At 43.5% G+C, this 21,836-nt stretch overlaps 2 protein-coding genes across 7 annotated transcripts in view; one reads left to right on the plus strand and one right to left on the minus strand.

Annotated features, from left to right (window-relative positions):
* ENTREP1 (endosomal transmembrane epsin interactor 1) overlaps positions 1 to 21,224 on the minus strand; it is a 30,061-nt gene extending 8,837 nt beyond the window's left edge. The window contains exons 1-8 of one of the 6 annotated variants that reach the window (XM_088652771.1): positions 20,374 to 21,224; positions 15,446 to 15,502; positions 13,449 to 13,559; positions 12,420 to 12,548; positions 11,208 to 11,342; positions 10,954 to 11,087; positions 1,261 to 1,432; positions 175 to 253 (exon numbers count right to left, since the gene is read on the minus strand). In XM_088652771.1, the coding sequence (XP_088508897.1) occupies positions 175 to 253; positions 1,261 to 1,432; positions 10,954 to 11,087; positions 11,208 to 11,342; positions 12,420 to 12,548; positions 13,449 to 13,559; positions 15,446 to 15,502; positions 20,374 to 20,754 (1,198 nt within the window). In that variant the 5' untranslated portion in view covers positions 20,755 to 21,224. The remainder of the gene's footprint in view (positions 1 to 174; positions 254 to 1,260; positions 1,433 to 10,953; positions 11,088 to 11,207; positions 11,343 to 12,419; positions 12,549 to 13,448; positions 13,560 to 15,445; positions 15,503 to 20,373) is intronic. The other 5 variants (XM_088652770.1, XM_035099643.3, XM_035099641.3 and 2 more) reach the window with 5 other exon arrangements.
* Positions 1 to 21,836, plus strand: part of KLF9 (KLF transcription factor 9) — a 619,671-nt gene that overhangs the window by 366,294 nt on the left and 231,541 nt on the right. The gene's annotated exons all lie outside the window — the stretch shown is intronic.

Here is a 21,836-nt window from a genome sequence, read left to right on the forward strand (position 1 = left end):
TGGCCAATTGTTCTAATGAAATCCCATGTCAGATGCTGCACTGTTGAAAACAATAGTAGGAAACATTTGTTACAGAGATGCATCCTCTTGCTGCTTATTAATTCAGCATTAACTCAACCACAACACTTCCAAAGGCGTTTTTTTAAGTACTCAAAATAAAGCCTAAATCTTTACCTGGAGATACTTGTGCCTCATTCTGTCCTGGTGAGCCAATCACAGCTTCTGAAGCATCTGAAATTTGAAATGTGTTTCCCTAAATGAAAAATTAACATTATCCACATAAATATTAATAGGGAATTCATAGAAAGGACAATTCAATAGCTCTTCAGTATCTTGGTAAAACCAACACCTGTCCTCCCATTCAAAGACCAATAAATATTAAAGAGCTAGCAAGCAAGCATATAATCCAGGGGTCCCCAAACTAAGGCCCAGGGGCTGGATGCGGCCCAATCGCCTTCTAAATCCGGCCCACGGACGGTCCGGGAATCAGCATGGTTTTACATGAGTAGAATGTGTCCTTTTATTTAAGATGCATCTCTGGTTATTTGTGGGGCCTGCCTGGTGTTTTTACATGAGTAGAATGTGTCCTTTTATTTAAAATGCATCTCTGGGTTATTTGTAGGGCATAGGAATTCGTTCATATTTTTTTTTCAAAATATAGTCCGGCCCCCCACAAGCTCTGAGGGACAGTGGACCGGCCTCCTGCTGAAAAAGTTTGCTGACCCCTGATATAATCCTTGGGCCACAGGTGAGGGTGGGGTATAAGGAGCAGGGCAAAAAGCACGTCAAACCATATTAAGCTTGGTTTTTTAAACTAATTATTATCAAAATGAGTTATGCAAATGGAAAGTAGCTTATCCCTCAGGGAAAACTTCATTATTATTTTTAAAGCCTGCTTTGAACAGCAAAACATGTTATATATATATATTTTAAAAAATTCAGATTACCAGTGAAATTGAATATACTATTTATGCCTTTTGAGCTTCAAGTATTACACTCAGGTTTACAGACTGGACCCTGATTCTCACCATACATGGAGTAGATTCACTGAAAATCAATGAGGTTACTGAGTTCCACTGGTTTAAATTGGATCCAATTCTAGGATACTACAAAAAACAACACTACAAAAAAAGCAAAAGTATATACTCAAGAGACATAAAACTAGCTAAATATCTTTCATTCCCAATTTAGCAACTTCCAGTTAAAACCTGAACGTATTTAGCTACTTATTCCTAAGCAGAAAAATGAAACTTCAATAACCTGCTGTGAAAGCACATCAAGTTGGTGGAATCCAATGGACAGTACCTGCACATGATTCTGGCCTACCACAGCTTCATAAGGAGGTGGGGAATCAAGTGGACAGAAAACCTCCACTCCTTTAATTCTGGCTCCATAAATATGTGGCAGTGGGATGACATCAGAACCCAGCATCCTAGGAGAAAAAGGTTGTATCAGCTATAAAGCTCTCACGACTCTTCTATGGAAAGTGGTCCCACAGAATTCAGTGACCACAGTAGATATCATTCTTTTGTGGAAGTGCAATTTGTAGGATACTCTATCAAGAATCTTCACAGGGCCTCTAACACAACCCAAACCGGGACTGTTAGCTGTGAAAAAATAAGCCAAATAATTTAAATACTAAATCCAATAAAAGTATATGTAATCAAAATGCTGGAAGTTAGACACATAATCCTGGAAATCCATCACATGAGTAACAGAAAGTGGCATAAGCAGCTGGAGATGCTGTTATATTTTAAGCAAGCTGCACAACTGACTCCCAGGTAAGAGGCCAGCAGGAAAGGTCTCTGTGGTGCCCCAGAAGGATCCTCTCTCACATTGCTAAGTGCTATTCATGTTCCCTTACATTCTTCAGTTCCTTTTTTGTGCTTAGGCTGCAGCTCTATAAAACCTTCACAGCTAATTCTAGATCAAGCTGTGTGAAAATGCAGCGCCATGATCATGAAATGTGAATTGAATTTCTCCCTCATCTCTGAACTTTTATACTCTGAATCCCAACTTTTATACTCTGAATCCCAAGCCATTCAAATTTCCTAATTAACAGATATATTTTTATCTGGGGCATTATTATTATTATTATTATTATTATTATTATTATTATTATTATTTATACCCCGCCACTCTGGCCGGGTTCCCCCAGCCACTCTGGGCGGCTTCCCAAAAAACATTAAAATACAGAAATCCATCAAACATTAAAAGCTTCCCTGCCTTGAGATGCCTTCTAACCCTAACAGAATATTTTGAAATCACAAAAGGAACTAGACAGGGCTGCCCTTTATCACCGTTATTGTTCATCATGGTCCTGGAAATATTATTGATCAGATTAAGAGACCTATCTACAATTAGAGGTATTAAGGTAGGTGCAAAGCAATTTAAAGTGAAAGCCTTCGCAGACGATTTAGTTTTAACATTGGAAAATCCAAAGGAAAGTGTTGCAGAAGCTATAGAAGTAATGGAGAAATTTGGCCAATTGGCAGGATTCAAATTAAATAGACAAAAAACCAAGGTTATGGCAATGAATATGACGAAAGAAGAAAAACAGGAATTACAGTTAAAACATGGACTCGACGTGGCTAAAAAGGTAAAATATCTGGGAATATGGATGACAGCAAAGAATATTAATCTTTATAGTGATAATTACGAACAAGTATGGAAGGAAATAAAGAAAGACCTGGAAAGATGGACTAATATGAAAATGTCATTCTTAGGAAGAATCGCAACAATAAAGATGAATGTATTACCTAAGATGTTATTCCTATTTCAAACTATACCTGTGGTTAAAGGTACGAGGCAATTCCAAGAGTGGCAAAAGATTTTATCAAGATTTGTCTGGCAGGGGAAAAAACCTAGAATAAAACATAAAATTTTGGTAGATAAGAAAGAAAGAGGTGGATTCGCCCTGCCAGACTTGAGACTTTATTATGAAGCGTCTTGTATCTGTTGGATAAAAGAATGGATAACTCTAGAGAATACGGACTTGTTAGATTTAGAAGGTTTTAACAATAGATTTGGATGGCATGCATATTTATGTTATGACAAAAAGAAATCACATACCGGGTTTACGAATCATGTGATAAGAAGATCTCTGTACGAGGTGTGGGAAAGAAATAAAAGGCTGTTAGAGACTAAAACACCCTGGTGGGTCTCACCAGCAGAGGTATTAACAGTTAAGAAAGTAAATATGGAGAAGAGGCGGGCCACGTATGAGGAAATCTTGACGAAAACTGAAAAAGGATGGAGTTTAAAACCTTTTGAGGACATTAAAGGAGTGTTAACAGGATGGATAGAATACCATCAAATAAATGATGTGCTTAAAGAAGATAGAAAAATAGGTTTTGAGGATAAAAGATCCAAATTTCAAATAGAAGTGCTAGAAGGCAAAACAAAGCTTTTGGCAAAGATGTATGATTTGTTGTTGGAGTGGTATACAAAAGATGAGTTGACAAAAGAAGTGATGATTAAATGGGCAAAAGATTTGGGGCACAATATTGAATATGATGCGTGGTTGAAATTATGGAATCAAACTTTAAGATTTACAGCATGTACTGCCTTGAAAGAAAATGTATATAAGATGATGTACAGATGGTATTTAACTCCAGTTAAATTAGCTAAAATGTATAGAATGAGTGACAAAAGTTGCTGGAAATGTAAAGAGAAAGATGGTGAATTTTATCATATGTGGTGGACATGCGAAAAAGTTAAAAGATTTTGGGAAAGTTTATATAACGAATTGAAAAAGATGTTTAGATATACTTTTCCAAAAAAACCAGAAGCATTTTTGTTAGGAATAATGGGAGGAGAGATTAGAAAAGAAGATCAAACATTGTTTATGTATGCAACAACCGCGGCTAGGACTTTGTTAGCCCAAAAATGGAAATTACAGGAATTACCTACAATTGTGGAGTGGCAGATAAAAATGATGGACTATGCTGAACTTGCTAGATTGACATGCAAGATTCGTGACCAGGGGGAGACAAGGTTTCAAAAAGACTGGAGTAAATATGTGGACTATATGGAGAAAAACTGTAGATCATTAAAAACTCTCGCAGGATTAAAATAAACCTTACGAATTGACCAATATGTCAAAAAAGGAACTGCAAAAAAGGGAATTAACAAGAAACCCGCATGAAGGGAGGGGGGGAAGTCATAGCTCGGCGGAGCAAGGTAAAAGATGTGAATATAAGATTTTGTATAAAAGATTGGTTTTGTTAATTGGTTGAATTTGGAAAATTGGAATAAAATGTATTTTTTTTAAAAAAAGAGATGCCTTCTAAAGGTCTGGTAATTGTTGTTCTCTTTGACCTCTGGTGGCAGGGCATTCCACAGGGTGGGTGCCACTACCGAGAAGGCCCTCTGCCTGGTTCCCTGCAACTTGGCTTCCCGTAGCGAGGGAACCGCCAGAAGACCCTCGGCGCTGGACCTCAGTGTCAGGGAAGAACGATGGGGGTGGAGATGCTCCTTTAGGTATACTGGACCAAGGCCATTTAGGGTTTTAAAGGTCAACACCAACACTTTGAACTGTGCTCGGAAACGTACTGGGAGCCAATGTAGGTCTTTCAGGACCGGTGTTATGTGGTCTCGGCGGCCGCTCCCAGTCACGAATCTAGCTGCCGCATTCTGGGTTAGTTGTAGTTTCTGGGTCACCTTCAAAGGTAGCCCCAGCGTATTGCAGTAGTCCAAGCGAGAGATAACTAGAGCATGCACCACTCTGGCGAGACAGTCTGCGGGCAGGTAGGGACTCAGCCTGCGTACCAGATGGAGCTGATAAACAGCTGCCCTGGACACAGAATTGACCTGTGCCTCCATGGACAGCTGTGAGTCCAAAATGACTTCCAGTCTGCGCACCTGGTCCTTCAGGGGCACAGTTACCCCATTCAGGACCAGGGAGTCCTCCACACCCGCTCACCTCCTGTCCCCCACAAACAGTATTTCTGTCTTGTCAGGATTCAACCTCAATCTGTTAGCCGCTATCCATCCTCCAACCGCCTCCAGACACTCACACAGGACCTTCACCGCCTTCACTGGTTCTGATTTGAAAGAGAGGTAGAGCTGGGTATCATCCGCATACTGATGAACACCCAGCCCAAACCCCCTGATGATCTCTTCCAGCGGCTGCATGTAGATGTTAAAAAGCATGGGGGAGAGGACAGAACCCTGAGGCACCCCACAAGTGAGAGCCCAGGGGTCCGAACACTCATCCCCCACCACCACTTTCTGAACACAGCCCAGGAGGAAGGAGCGGAACCACTGTATAACAGTGCCCCCAGCTCCCAACCCCTCTAGACGGTCCAGAAGGATGTTATGGTCGATGGTGTCAAATGCCGCAGGACTAGGAAACAGCTCTCCCCTTTGTCTCTAGCCCACCGGAGATCATCAACCAGTGCGACCAGGGCAGTTTCAGTCCCATGATGAGGCCTGAATCCCGACTGGAAGGGATCCAAATGGTCCGCTTCTTCCAGGCGTACCTGGAGTTGTTCAGCAACCACTCGTTCAATCACCTTGCCCAGGAATGGAAGATTTGAGACTGGGCGATAGTTGGCCATATTGGCCGCATCTAAAGATGGTTTTTAAAGAAGTGGTTTAATAACCGCCTCTTTCAGCGGGTCTGGGAAGGCTCCTTCACAGAGAGAAGCATTCACCAACCCGCGAAGCCCATCGCCCAGCCCTTCCCGGCTAGCTTTTATAAGCCAGGATGGGCAAGGGTCAAGGAGACAGGTGGTTGGTTTCACTCGTCCAAGCAGCCTGTCCACATCCTCGGAGGTAACAGATTGGAATTGATCCCACACAACTTGACTAGACAGGACTCTAGCACTCCCCCGCCCCGGCCCTGCTCCCACGGTGGAGTCTACCTCTTCCCGAATCTGAGCGACTTTATCTGCAAAAAACTTTGCAAAATCATTGCAGGAGATCATGTGGCCCGTACTGGGCCCAGATGGAGCAGGTGGTTCCGCTAAATTGCGAACCACCTTAAAGAGTCTCCTACTGCTGTTTTCTGCAGATGCGATAGAAACGGTGAAGAAGGTCCTCTTCGCTGTCGCCATTGCCACTTGGTAGGTTCGAAGTTGAGCTCTAGCCAGTGTCCGGTCTGATTCAGAATGAGTTTTTCGCCACCGGCGCTCTAGCCGTCTCAATGACTGTTTCATCACCCTCAGCTCTGGGGAAAACCACGGGGCTGTCCAGGCTCCATGCAATCGGAGAGGGCGCTTCGGAGCCAAACAGTCAATAGCCCTGGTTAACTCTACATTCCAGCGGGCCACCAGGGAATCGGCTGAACGGGGCCCTCAGGCACTCACACAGGGGAGTCCTCCTGGGCAGCAGCAGCGGTGGAAGCAGCAGTCCTTTTGAGGCCTGCCAGGCCCCGCCCTAAGCCAGGTGGTAAGAGGCAGGAACAGGACCTGCAGGCACTCACAACAGGGGACACTTAGTTTTGTTTCACACTTCTTGCTTTCTATTTTTATTTTGATGAAGGGAATTTGCTTAGTAATGACTCTGTATAGATCAGGCAGACTACAGGAGGGGGCAGGGATGGCCAGCATTTGATTAGTATTTTATCCTGGTCAATCAATTTACTTTCCATTAGTCCAAGCCATTTCCATTTCCATTTGCAAGACAGCATCAGCTTCCGCCGCCTCTTCTATAAAGGGCTGCGATCAGATTGTCTCCAGGCTCTTCATAAAACTGTCATGCGCAAGGAGGGAAGGGAGAGATGCAGAGAAAACTGGGCTGCTCTAAGAGTCTAGCTATGTCACATAGTCCAACATTCTAGAGGTCATGGCTCTTTCTAGCTTTCCAATGGTTTACTATGAGTCTGCAGTCAGAAAGGAAGAGAGGGCTGAATTCAATCCGTTCATCATCTTGCTAGTCAGCAGCAGCAGCCTCTGTGCCTGTCAGAGGACAGAAATTCTAACACAAGAGGAACTCAGACTGATCCAGGTTTGGGCTTGCTTTCAGTTCCTTTGGTCTATGAACAACAATAATCAAATACGGTATAGACTTATCAAGACACCCACAGCAGAAAAAGGGGGAGGGAAAGTATGCACACGCACACACACACACGCCTTTTGAAATAATAATATAAAATCCATAAACAATGATGGTTAAAAATACAGACAATTTTGTCTCAAAATTCATCTTCCCTTTCAATAATTGTGGCCTAGTTTTGATAGCTATAGCAAAAAACTTCCCAATATTGTTCATGATCTTAGGGTTAGAATCTGCCATTAAAATTGAGACCAAACTTATCTGTGTTCCCAAATGTACACAAAAAGTACTTGTGAAATTGCACGTTTTTCTGGTTAATTCAAGTAGTTTGTGAATGCATCTTCCTTCTCCCTTAGCTGTTAGGTCTTGCTTCTTCCTTACACCTTGAAGTTCTATTTTGGGGGGCCTCTCTGCTGGGCCTAACAGGATGACCCACACCAATTAATTTCTCTCTGTGATAGGAATGGTTGTGTCTGCTTTTTTTTGCATCTGGGTATTGATATAAGCACAAGAACTAAGGGAAGAGCTAGGTAAGGAAGGGAGGAAGCAGGAAACCCACTTGCTTCTTCATAGCTGGCAGCCCAGTTCTGTTACTCAGCTCTCGATAGGTTTTCTGCTTTCTCTGTGCCATTAGCAATTCAGGACAGCTCCTGCTTTTCTTCTCTCTCTGCTGGAGGAAAGCAGCAACTCTTCTGCCAGCTATACGGTTCTCAAGAGCTCTGCTTGCCAGCCACCCCTTCCCTGACCCTCTTCCCTTCACCCCTCACTTCCCCCCCCCTCAGTTGCCCAAGGCTCCTCCCCCTCACAGCTCACCCCCAGCCCTTTTAAAGGGGGAGGTGCTTCAGAGAGAAGTTGGCATAGACATTGACAGCTTTATAAAAATATAGAAAGAAAGGTAGTAGTTCTGAGGAGAAAGTAGTTCTAAGAAGAAAGGTAGTAGTTCTAATGGTCTGCCTAGTTGGTCCAAGTATCATTTTCTGTTCATGCTCCCGCCCGGCCCTCCCTGGCTCGCTGTAAAGCGGCAAAGCAGGAGCCGCGTACGGCGAGCCAGGGAGGGAGGCTGGGAGGGCCAGGATCCTCTGCTTGCGGCTGCGCGATGGCTGTTTGCGTCGCCTTGTCACCACCGGAGACGTGCCACTCGGAGCGCACCACTGGCAGAAGCACCCAAACTTGACCCACAAAGGGAGGTGGGGGCAGTAACCATCTGGCCTTTGGGCCTGATCCAATTCCCCACCCTGGCTAAGACTCTCCAAACATCAGTAACAGAATGCCAAGACAATTACAGTCTTTGCAAAAAAAACACAATTTAAGGAGAACCGTGTTAACTAGCAAGGTTTCAAAGCAGACATTATAAATATAGTATCCAGTCACTGGTCCCAATATATGTCATCTGGTATCTCACCAGAGAAATCCACCAACTGATTACTGTATTCCTATTTTACACTTTTTATGCCTTCCTATTTACTCAATTCCAATTTGTAAAATAACTAAACATGAAAATTTGCTTCCCATGGAAAAATATAGTTCAATTAGTAACTAGCACAGTATCTTCTGCAAAGTTCTGCAAATACAGTCCCTTGGATGAATATAGAGAACAGAACAACAGAACAGAAGCCTATATTTTGAAATAAAAATAATTTGTTACTTTGTACACATAATTTATCTAATTGATACAAGTAATGAAGAATATATCATATACCATTTGCTAAAATTATAAAATTAGAAATATCTTCTAAAATGGCAAAAACAAATATTATTATTACATATATAAGAAAGTGTATATAGTTTACATTAGGAGGAAGGTACTTCTTTAAGTTCCATATGGATACTAATCAACATCAGGGCAGTCTAAGACATTTATGTGTGAATGCTCCTCCCACATTCACATATACGCTTCATTTCAGTCCAAAGAACCACAAAGACATTTTCAAAAGCAAAATAAAACAGAAATACGTACAGGGAAAGCGTTCCAAGGCGGTCGCTATGTTTCATCCCGAGCATGTAGGTTTCTGTTTCTTAATACTTCTGAAAGGAACCTAGCCCCAGCCAGAATAGCATCATTTGACGTATCTCCAAGGATAGGAGGAAGGTTTCGGATTTTCCAGTTAAGTTTACCAATAGGGGTTTAATTGATCCCTGGCTTGTTTGAACTGCTCATAGTGTACAGTGGTACCTTAGTCAAATGCCTTACTTCTCAAATGCTGAAAACCTAGAAGTGTTCCAGTTTTTGAACGTTTTTTGGAAGCCGAATGTCTGATGCGGCTGCCGGCTATTGTTTCTGGGGCGCCTGCACCAATCAGAAGCTGTGCCTTAGTTTTTGAAAATTTCGGAAGTCAAATGAACTTCCGGAACGGATCAAGTTTGGCGCTTTTGTTTTTGCTATTTATTTTGCATTTTTGTTTTTGAGGCTTTTTTGGTTAATTTGTTTTTGTGACTGTGTGGAACCCAGTTCAGCTACTGATTAATTGATTGATTGATTGGTTGTGTGACTGGGGAAATGGATAAAAGCTGCCCATCTAAACAATGACTATCATCAGGGCAGGTAGGAAAAAATATTAATTGTAATTTTTATCATCTACAAACTATCTTATTTATTTTATAGTATAGAACATTGATTATTGTAGGGACGCAGGTGGAGCTGTGGGTTAAACCACAGAGCCCAGGGCTTGCTGATCGGAAGGTCGGCGGTTCGAATCCCTGCAATGGGGTGAGCTCCTGTTGCTCGGACCCTGCTCCTGCCAACCTAACAGTTCAAAAGCACAAGTAGATAAATAGGTACCACTCCAAGCAGGAAGGTAAACGGCGTTTCCGTGCACTGCTCTGGTTCGCCAGAAGCGGCTTTGTCATGCTGGCCACATGACCTGGAAGCTGTACGCTGGCTCCCTCGGCCTATAGAGCGAGATGAGTGCTGCAACCCCAGAGTCGGTCACGACTGGACCTAATGGTCAGGAGTCTTTACCTTTAATGCTCTTTAGATTCCTAATTAACACAGAGACTTCTTTTGCTGTAACTGGCCTCCAAAGTGAGGAGGTTTGTCAACCTTGCAAAATAATCGTCACAAAGGGTGGGAGGGAAATTCATATTGATAGTAAATATTGTTTTATAATGGTTCACCCATACATGGGCTAGGATAGCACAGTTAGGGGCTGGGGAGTTACTTCTCAGCATACCAGAAACCAGCTGGCAAAAAAGTTTAACTTCATTATTTAGCAAAGTGTTCAGTAATGGAGACCAAGAGTTGTGTTCAAACTGCCTTTTTCCCCACAGCCAATAAAGCTTTATACTCCTTTTTTATTTTGAAATAGGTTGAAGGCAAATAATTTAGACCAGCATTTTTATTCCACATACAGAAGCCAACCTGGCTGCTGAATCTTATTTCAACACTGGCAATGAAACACACCTGAGGATAGCAAGCTAGCTTAAGAGGTGCAAGGCAGGCAGCGTGGCAAACCTCCATGCTCTGGCCACCATCGTCTAGCTTCTCCTGCCTGAGGCAGCCACCTCCCTCTGCCTAATGGCAGCACCAGCCTGATCAATAGGCTTTAATGCTTAGAAAAAACAATTCATATGCACTTTATTTAGAAATATCTAAGGTATAAATGGAATTTTAAAATTTTAAAATCAATTCACCCTTCTCTAAGCTACTTCAGAGAGTTTCTGTGCTGAAGCAGTTGGGAATCTAGCAATCAGTTTTTTATGGTGGCTCAAGGCAGCAGCTTTATAATATCAAATTTCAACAAATCACTATATATTTTTTTATCCAGAAACAAGTGTCAAGAAGTTCTTACATGAAAACCACAAAATTATAATCTGCAGTCAAAAGTCAAAAATTACTGCAGGTACCACTTGTGCGAGAAGTTACATGATTTCAATGAAAGTGGCAATAAGGCTGTTGCTTAAATCAGCTATTGGTGAACCAGAATATCCAGGGAAAGTTGAGTTTCAGCATTTTACCTGCAATTGATCCTAGGCGTACAAGAGTAAAATGTAGCAAAATATGAGGGAGGTGGTGCTGGGGGCACAAACTCCTCTGGCTCCAAAGTGTGGTCTGGTTCTTCAGCTTCTTCCACATAAACATGGGGCTCTTCCTGACAAGATAAATGTTTGTTTTGTAAAGACTTCTGCACTGAAACCACAAGCAGAATTCATGAAAGACTGACTTCCTTCTGCACTTTTAGAAAACAAAACTGTGCCCTGCACTCACTTACTATGCAGGATCTTCTCGTGGCAAATATCTGCAGATAACGTAGGGCAGCAGCTACTAGGCATACAGTAGTGGTCAAGGCATTCAGAGCACAGAGAGCAAAAAGAACTTTCTGTAGTGCGACAAAAAGGGAAAACAACTACAAAAATAATAAAGATATGCAAAGGTGAGCCAACAGAACAGGTGACAATAAGCATCATTTTAAAATGTGGACTTTTCTATAAAGCACACCAAAACATTTTAATTGCATCAGGTTGCACTACATTCCACTCCCTGAAATACAGGTGACTCTCCATTTACACGGGGGTTACGTTCCGAACTGCTGCACGCTTCAGTGAAATTGTGTAAAATTGGCAGTTGCCTGTACTGTATATCCTTTCAGGAAATTTAAGGAAGCCAGAAGCTCGTTGAGACCGCTCACCTGATGCACAGGAAAACTTTTCCTTGTGTCAGTTGAGCAGCCTCAGCAAGCCTCTAGCTTGCCTGGAGACCCTCCCAGAGGAGGAGGAGGAGTTTGGATTTGATATCCCGCTTTATTACTCCCCAAAGGAGTCTCAAAGCAGCTAACATTCTCCTTTCCCTTCCTCCCCCACAACAAACACTCTGTGAGGTGAGAGGGGCTGAGAGATTTCAAAGAAGTGTGACTAGCCCAAGGTTACCCAGCAGCTGCATGTGGAGGAGCGGAGACGCAAACCCGGTTCACCAGATTACGAGTCTACCGCTCTTAACCATTACACCACACTGGCTCTCAGAGCTCAAAGAGAATATTCGCTCCAGGCTCCAGGGAGTGTCTCCTTGCGAGCCGCATAGTGGGGCTTTGCTGAGGCTCTTCGTGTCTCTGCCCCCACTTCCAGGATTCTGGGACCACACATATGTGCAGTCGTGCATGAACTGAACATGCATAAATGGGTGTGTGTGTGTGCGCGCCCGTACTAGGATAATGGGGTCACTTTGTGTTAAAAAAATCTGTCTCCAAGATCCATAACTACTACAGACAAGCTGCTTATATCGTAACGGCAACCTCTGCTTTGTAGATTGCGTCTACACCCTAGAAGTAAGGTGTCTTACGACTTTCAAGGGCTATCTCATTCTATAGGTCAAGAATTTATAAGCTAACCTCCTCTGAGCAATGAGTTCTTTATGAAATTACAACATGATGCCAAAGTGCAGTTTATTCTTTGCCAATGCAGCCCATGTGACATGGCAACTTACGTACCTTGAGTAGAAGGTGAACTGCACCACATGGCTGGACGGGATACAGCTTCAGCACATTATCTTTCTCTGTGCATTTTTCTGGCAGAAATTCTTCACAACAGAAACAAAACTTACTTTCACCCACATCAGCCTTCAATATTGTGGCAAGTAAAGAGAAATTTGAATCAGTAAATTGAAAAATAACTGCACTGAATGCAAAAGCGAAGTGCAGAAGAATTAAAATGCATAAAGCAATTTCCCACTCTAATAAATGTATTGCTTGAGGAAAAATTGTGGGCCCAGTTGCACTGAGGCCGTGGAAGGGTGTACGAACAGCAAATAAAACAGAAAACATGCACTGGGTTCAAATTTGGCTACAACTTTATTGATTACAGATGAAAACAGGTTTGCTGTAGGCACAGGGTCAGATGGGGTAGATTAATGTTAAGGAGTCCGCTTAGGATGTGAACCACATCCAGGGAACTCCCACTGCTCTCACTGGCCAATGGTGCTGGGGCCCATCACAGACCTTCCAAGTGTCCCTATTTTCCAGGGAAAGTCCCAGATTTACAGAAGCCGTCCCAGTTTCTGATGTGATCCCAGAATGTCCCACTTTCCCTTAGGACATCCCTATTTTCATCAGAGAATGTTGGAGGGTCTGCCATCAGCCCCTGAGCTGGGCATGTGGTCGAGAAGCACCACCCTCCAATAACTCTTAAGGGGATCCCCCAGTCCAAATAAACAATAGAAAAGCTCCCCCTTTTTCTCCTCTCATGCAAAGCTTAGTACTTCCTGGTCTGATATAATCCTAAATTGCCATTATATCCAAACCAGGAAATTACAGTTTGATGGAGTTCTCCAAACTAGAAGTGCAAGCCAATCCTTGTTCACAGCAACTGCTCAAATCATAGCTTGCCAGTGTTCTTTGCCAGCTTTAGCAAAAAAGACTTCCAAGTCTTTATATGACAAGCTTTATATGATAAACTTTATATGACAAGCACAGTCATCTACAGTCATGCTTCAGATACAATTAGGTAAATTGTTTCCTCACCAGATCACATCTAGGGAGACTGGATACAAACTGAGCACCTTGGCATCCCAGGATGAATCCAGCCAGGTTCAAGAGAACACAAATGACAGAAAGCAAAACAAAAAGGTTAACCTAAAACAAAACAAAAAATACAAGAATTTTAAGCGGCTTGGCATTCTACGTAAACACTATCAAAACACACTGTCCTGCATGTTTCCTTTGCCATCTATGCCTTAGGTTTTAAAATACTGTGCTAAATTTATTGTCCACCAAAAGACTTACCATTTGAAACATATTCCTACATATTCAATTATATTCTATCACCTATGGGCAATCATAAATTTGACAAGCTGGTATAGAAACTACTAAATACTGGTTGCAGAAGTTGATATTTCAATCTGTAATATTATTTTTCACTAGATTCAATATTATGAAATCTGAAGAAGTATCTAAAATCACATTGCAATAAGGAAAAGAAAGTGGCTGCTTTATACTGCAAACACTGAACTGTAAACAGCATATTCCAGCAAAGGCACAGGCAAATTTGACAGATTCAAATTACAGTTTACTTTCTCCTCTACTAGCAAATATAGTATGGAAAATATTCTTGACATAACACACATTTATTTTGCTGATACTCTCAATAGGAAAAATTACACAGTCTATTAAACAGATGTATTATGCTTCCTTTATTATCACCGAGATCTCTGGATGGAGGAACTAAAGACATTAGTCCCAGCTATGCCTGCCCTCTAACCCAGATAGGTACCAATTAATGACCGGGGGGGGGGATTCGATTTGGCATTAGTTGGCATTTAAATGTGCACTGGGTGATCTCTGGTGCTGGTGCTTTGGATATTTAATTTGAATATTCAATAAAATATCAAAGTTGTTCCGTTTGATGTTTAAAATACTGATTTCTTAATTTTGGTTTCAAAAAATTAGAGGTCATCTTATACATGGGGGCATCTTATATACGGAAAACACAGAAAACTACGGCATTATACAGTAGAAAAAGAATGATATAATAAGGAAACATACTAGTCAATATTAAATGAAACACAAACTTCTTGCAAGGCTTAAACCCTGAAAAATATATAATTTGTTTTTAAGTATATTTCATGCATATCTAAAAATTACCAGACTAATATAAGGTATAACACTGGATACAAATAGGGTTTCCTGTCAGTTTGCATTTCTTAGTGCAGAAAATATTGATCGGCTGTGTAGAGATCTTTCCTATTCTAATTAATTCAAGAGGGTTCTATTCTTATTGCAAATAATCTTCCTGACACTACTCACAAATAAGTGGATTCAATGTTTTACCCACATAAATTCTATAGAACAGCATTGAGCCAAAGCTTATTTATGTGGCATCCCAGAAAAATTATGTCTGCTATGAAGTAGAATCTTGAAACAATGAAAATGTAAACTGTCTCATTTTTTCACTTGCTTGGGGTTAAGGTTTCCTTGGAACCTTAAAATGATATACAGTATATGTGTAAACTTGTTTTCCCCAAATAGTAAAGTACCAGCATAATTTATTATATAACTTTAACAAATACAAAATATGAACTTTTTTTTTAAAAAAATGCCCAACAACTGATTTATCACCTAACTAAGCCTGACTGATTAGTCTAAATAACCTGGGTGTGCTTCAGAATGATGGAAACATGTAAAAGAACAAGGACATGAAAATTAATACTGTATATGAAAACAAAAAGAGATGCCAGCCATTCAAGTAACACTATATGCTTGTGAAAATAGCATCGAAATTTGTTCAATGATATGGTACACATCAGTGCTGAACACACCATACATTACCCCTGTAACAGTATGTAATGTGCATAATGTAATCATAAGTGGCATAAACAAATAAAAGAATATACCCCTTTATTTGCTTCAGTTATTCTACTTTTTAAAAAAGAATCAATCTAATTACTGGTAGTTTAACAGTGCTATTATATCAATAAAATATTGTGCTATAACCAAACCAGAACATATTAACCAACACATACCAGAAGTATCATTGGTCTCTTCCATGTGGTTAATCCTATAATTCCCGATAAAATTACCTGCAACAATAAAAAACAAATAGTTATTAAGAAGTGAGAGCTCACCACCCATCATTTGCATGTTGAATAGCTGTAACTGTGAAGCTCTAAAAAAAGCACTGACAAAATTCTGATTAAAAAGGTAGGTGCTCAGGACCCACTGCCTCAGGTCACAATAGGAATACATATATGATCAATTCAGTGTGCTGCCTGTAACACACGTGTGCACCCTCCCAAACACACAACTCTTCACACCTGGATGGTCTATTGAAGAGAAATGGGGACAGTAGAGGACTCCCACATGCAGAAGAGTACTGTACATCTGGGATACAGAGGAGAGGGGGGTACAGTCTTGAGACTGAACTGTTCCCTTTGATTTCAAGGGTATTCCACACATTTTAACCTCTACTAGTAAAGTACAGAAAAGCAGTTTCAGTGCTGAACGTAGGATGCCAATTTTCCTGCTTTGCTAATAGAGCCAAAATTTGTTCCACTATTTCATTTGCTCTTCAGTTGATTAATGTCAAAAAATTAAACATAAAAGGATGCCCATCTAATTCAACAATAATAATAATAATAATAATAATTTATTATTTATACCCCACCCATCAGGCTGGGTTTCCCCAGCCACTCTGGGCAGCTTCCAACCAAATATTAAAAACAGTACAGCATCAAACATTAAAAACTTCCCTAAACAGGGCTGCCTTCAGTTGTCTTCTGAAAGTAGAATAGTTACTTATTGCCTTGACATCTGCTGGGAGGGCGTTCCACAGGGCGGGTGCCACTACCGAGAAGGCCCTCTGTCTGGTTCCATGTAACCTCACTTCTCGCAATGAGGGAACCGCCAGAAGGCCCTCGGTGCTGGATCTCAGTGTCCGGGCTGAATTGTGGGGGTGGAGACGCTCCTTCAGGTATACAGGACTGAGGCCATTTAGGGCTTTAAAGGTCAGTACCAACACTTTGAATTGTGCTCGGAAACGTACTGGGAGCCAGTGTAGATCTCTCAGGACCGGTGTTATGTGGTCCCGGCGGCCACTCCCAGTCACTAGTCTAGCTGCTGCATTCTGGATTAATTGCAGTTTACGGGCCACCTTCAAAGGTAGCCCCACGTAGAGCGCATTGCAGTAGCCCAAGCGGGAGATAACCAGAGCATGCACCACTCTGGCGAGACAGTCTGCGGGCAGGTAGGGTCTCAGCCTGCGTACCAGATGGAGCTGGTAGACAGCCACCCTGGACACAGAATTAACCTGCGCCTCCATGGACAGCTGTGAGTCCTAAATGACTCCCAGGCTGCGCACCTGGTCCTTCAGGGGCACGGTTACCCCATTCAAGACCAGGGAGCCCTCCACACCTGCCCGCCTCCTGTCCCCCAAAAACAGTTCCTCTGTCTTGTCAGGATTCAACTTCAATTCATTAACCGCCATCCATCCTCCAACCGCCTCCAGGCACTCACACAGGACCTTCACCGCCCTCACTGGTTCTGATTTAAAAGAAAGGTAGAGCTGGGTGTCATCTGCAGACTGATCTCTCCCAGCGGCTTCATATAGATATTAAAAAACATGGGGGAGAGAACGGAACCCTGAGGCACCCCACAAGAGAGTGAGAGCCCAGGGGTCTGAACACTCATCCCCCAACACCACTTTCTGAACATGGCCCAGGAGGAAGGAGCGGAACCACTGTATGACAGTGTATCACAGAATGCTTTTAGCCAGGAAGCAAAAATAGGTGGTAAATTGGCAAACTTTTAGAGAATTTTATCTTTAACAGGCCTTTATGTTCTTTATGCCTTTTACAATTTACATTATTAGTCATTTTTGTTTGTTATTGATTATGCACAATATTCTTTGTGAGTCTCATGCTCACAAAGAGAAAACTTCTCTATCACTGTAGGTTGTTTTTTATATATAAAAACACCATATTTTCATTAAAGATTTCTTGGTTTACAAAAGTATGTGCAACTTCTGAAGTGTGCATGTACATGAAAGCGTATACCAAGAACAAACTTAGTTGCTCTCTAAGGTGCTACTGGACAATTTTATTTTTTATATACCGTATATAACAATTAACAGTTCATTTAACATGTACCAAGATTTAAGTCAGTGTGAAGCCCACCCATACGGTAGGTCAAGTAAAAGTATTTAGTAACTTCACACCCAAAAGTAGCCCTAAAGCTGAATACCTCCTGGCAACACACCCACCCACTCACCCACATTTATGCCACAATGCAAAAGGCTAGGAAGGTTTTTGTGAAAGCAGCTTCCTTATGAAGATTCCAAGGCAAGTGGAAATGGCCATCCCTTGGTGGCAAACACAAAGCCTCTCTCCCCGTAGAAACTCAAAGGCCCAGAAAAAATCCAGAAAGAACCTGTCCCCTCCTTTTTTCAGTTTCCCCCACTGAAAACCTGAATACAGGTAGGTCTGACATAGTTGAAACAAAATAAAAATTCCTTCCAGCAGCACCTTAGAGACCAACTAAGTTTGTCATAGGTATGAGCTTTCATGTGCATGCACACTTCTTCAGATACCAACTGAAACTGGAAATACTGGAAATACTGCAATGATTTTCAATTATGAAGTATTTAATTTTATAATGATGAACAAAGCATTGAAAACAAAGTATTCATATATTTAATCTCCCAAAATGATTCTTAAAACTGTAAGGAAGAGTTTTAAGTAAGACTGTGTACAGTTTCTGATCACTACAATTCCTGTACACCGAGGAAAAGCAAGTTCCGAGTTGCACACTATCAATTACAAGAGGAAGATGCACTTCTACCTTCTGAAGGATGCCATTGTCACAAATAAGGAAGATGTCTTCTTTGGTTGTGACCTTCCTCAATTGTTACCAGAAACTGGGTGTCTGACATATCTCAACAGGAATGTTGTTCCACAGAACAGGGGCAGCCACATTAATAATTATAATAATCATAATGATAACAACAGCAGCAGCAGCAGCCCTGCTCCTGAGAGCCTTGGAATCTGCAGGTGAAACTTTCCTACAGACCACAGCAATCTCCTGGGTATATAAGAGTCTCTCAAGTACGCTGGTCCTGAGCTGTATGATGAGACATATTTTCCCGTATTTTCCCAAAAAACCTTTCATTTTCTACCTCTTCTGGTCTAGAGGTGGACAATATATTAGAAAGAAGTTTAATCTCTGTTCCATGCCGAAGCCTCACCTCATAAGACTAACCCTGATCAATGAGCAACTATTCACATGGGCTCTGACCCACCTGCATGTAAGCAACTATAGACTGCTGCATTCACATAGCATCAATCACCTGCTTTGAAGGTCTTTGACAGGATACTAATTCCACACTCCCCCCACCTTCCCCGACTCTGCTACGGTATCTCTGCAAGAACAGGCACTTGCGTTTATGAACACTCCACAAAAATAAAAATATATCTAAAAATGCCTTGCATTAACCTAAATTTATGACTAAATCTGAAATGATGCTCTGCAAGGTTTTAGTTCTCTGGTTACAAAAAAAGGGGTTAGGTGCCCAAATTATATCTTATTAATTGTGTGCCTTTGGTGTTTTTTAATAACATGAACAGTTACTCTTGTGTTCAAATAATACAAGATGCACAAAACTTAAAATGCCTTGCAATGGGTCAGATGATTGGTGCACATTGTTCACACTGTCTGGAAGTGCCTCTCCGGGGTATCAGGCAGGGTTTTTCATCCCTATGAGGAGATGCTGTTGATTAAACCTGGGACTCTCTGCATGCTGAGCACATGCTCTACCCCAGGGGTCGGGAAAGTTTTTGTGGCTTGAACGAGAAGAAGAAGAGTTTGGATTTGATATCCCGCTTTATCACTACCCAAAGGAGTCTCAAAGCGGCTAACATTCGCCTTTCCTTTCCTCTCCCACAACAAACACTCTGTGAGGTGATTGGGATTGAGAGACTCCAGAGAAGTGTGACTAGCCCACGGTCACCCAGCAGCTGCATGTGGAGGAGCAGAGACACAAACCCGGTTCCCCAGATTAGGAGTTTACTGCTCTTAACCACTACACCACACTGGCTTGGGCCAGTTCACGGTCCCGCAGACGCTGTGGTGGGCCGGAGTGTGCGTGTGCATAATCAGCACATAACCAGGCACTTCATAATCAACAGGTATAAAAATGCTTATATTTTAAAAATAATATATTTAAATTATTATTTAAATAAATAGAGGTGCATAACCTGGAAAGTTTAGGAGGTAATAATGAGGTTCCCATTATTTTCCTTGAGCACTGAAGATACATTATGTATTTCAGCAGTCAGAGTTTTTTGGGAGTACTGTATCTTCAGTTCTGAAAGTTAACATAATTTGCAACCCTCTGAGGCAGGGCGATGCAGCACATAGAAAAACAAATTCCATGGAAATCAATAAGAATTATTATTGTGCCTTGTGCTTGGGATCAAACATCATATGATAAATTATGTTTATCAAATGATATTTACAAAACAAATCAACTGTTCTCCACACGAGGAAGTTTCATGGAACGAAAGCAGCCACATAGGTAAATAGGCGCAACCGAACGTCTCCCTTTATCTTGCAGGTTTAACATGAACAGTAACCGGGAGTTATTATAGAGGCGCTCACGAACCCGAGAGTTGTCTCTCGCTCCTGCGATCGGATGGCAAAAACTTTCACTGACGGAGAACCAATAGAAAACAATCAGGGGTGAATAAAGGAAGATCGCCTTTGGGTGCCCCTCCAAGAGCCGCTCGCTGCTGAATAAGCGCCGCAAACAGAAGCAGGTTCCCGGCGCCGACCGGCCCCTCCGGCCCCCGGCCCCCCTGGGACTTTTCCTGAAAGACTCGGCTTCGGGGTGGCGGGCCAAATCCGAAGGCGGCTTTATATCCGCGACCCCACAGAAGACGCGGCCGCCGGCTGCACTTACCGAGGATCCGGCCCAGAAGGGGCAGGAGTTCTTCACCTGCGGGGAGCTGCTGAGGGAGAGCGCGCCGAAGCTCAGCGCCACCAGGCAGCACCCCAAGATCAGCTGCAGCAGCCCCAGAGACAGCAGAGGTCGGGCCGGCAGCAGCCCCGCCCGAGACGCCGGCGGCGGCGGCGGCCTCCCCGCCCAACGGCAGGCCCCGCCGGGGGAGAGCGCGGCCCAGCGGGGCTGAGGCCACCCGGAGCGGGACCATCGCGGCCGGGCAGCCGGCGGGGGCGGCGGGACCGAGGAGGCGGAGGCGGAGCAAGGTCTGGGCGCCTCGGGCGCCGCCGAGAGCCGGGCCAGCGGGCAGCAGGAGCCCGGCAGCACCGCGGGCAGAGACATGGGCGCCGGCCGGCCGGGCGGAGGGGAGCGGCCTCGCCTTCTTACGGGCGCTCTGCTCGGGCCAAGGGCGTCCCCTCCAGGGGGGTGACTCTCAGCAGCCAAACTCTCCCCATCCGCCGCCACGCACGGCTTCTCTCCCGCTCCCCTCCGACTGAGGCGCTTCTGAGGAGTCCGGCGCCCCAGGAGCGGCTCTCCTGAGGCAACAAGTGCGTGGCGGAGCGGCCCCTTTAAGGCACGCGAGCGCCCCCGCCCCGCCCGCTCCTCGTCCCGCAGGCGCGCCTCCGTCGTTCTCGGGGACGCGCCCGGAGGGTGGCGCTCCCTCCCCCGAGATGCCTCTCGCTGGGCAGGAGGAGCCTCCGGGAGTCCGGCAGGACTGCGAGTCCCCGAGGGCGCCACCCAGCGGAATGTCCTGGAACTGCGGGAAAAGACCTGAAGAGCTGTATTGGTGTCCCGGGAAAGGAGGTCTGGCAGGAGGCTTAGCTGAGATCAGCGAGCGGCTTCAGTTGCAGCAGAAACCCGTTTGGAAGGGAAGCGAGAGGGAAGGGGGGCGAGGCGAGGGGCAGCTGAGCACAGGGGCGGAGCCAGGACTGAGGGGGCAGAGCTCAGCTCGCGATGCCACGCCCCCCGCCACGCCCACGGTAAACAAATATTTTTAAGTGCCTCCTGAAAGCTAATGAGAGAGGGAACTGCAAGTATAAAATTATAACAATGCAAAATGCATATCCATATTTAGATTGCTCCAAATCTCTAGACTTCCCACCTTTCCCTCCATGGGTCCTATTGTCAACCTTTTCTTTTTTTAAATTTTATTTATTTCTTGATAAATGATAGAAAATCAAAGTAAAATAACAAGGTAAAAGGTAAAGGGCCCCCTGACCATCAGGTCCAGTCGTGTCCGACTCTGGGGTTGCGGTGCTCATCTCGCTCTATAGGCCGAGGAAGCCGGCATTTGTCCGCAGACAGCTTCTGGGTCATGTGGCCAGCATGACAAAGCTGCTTCTGGCGAACCAGAGCAGCGCACAGAAACGCCGTTTACCTTCCCGCCGGAGCGGTCCCTATTTATCTACTTGCACTTTGATGTG

The sequence above is a fragment of the Zootoca vivipara genome, chromosome 10 (genome assembly GCF_965207765.1).
Source record: "Zootoca vivipara chromosome 10, rZooViv2.hap1.1, whole genome shotgun sequence".
Taxonomy (NCBI): domain Eukaryota; kingdom Metazoa; phylum Chordata; class Lepidosauria; order Squamata; family Lacertidae; genus Zootoca; species Zootoca vivipara.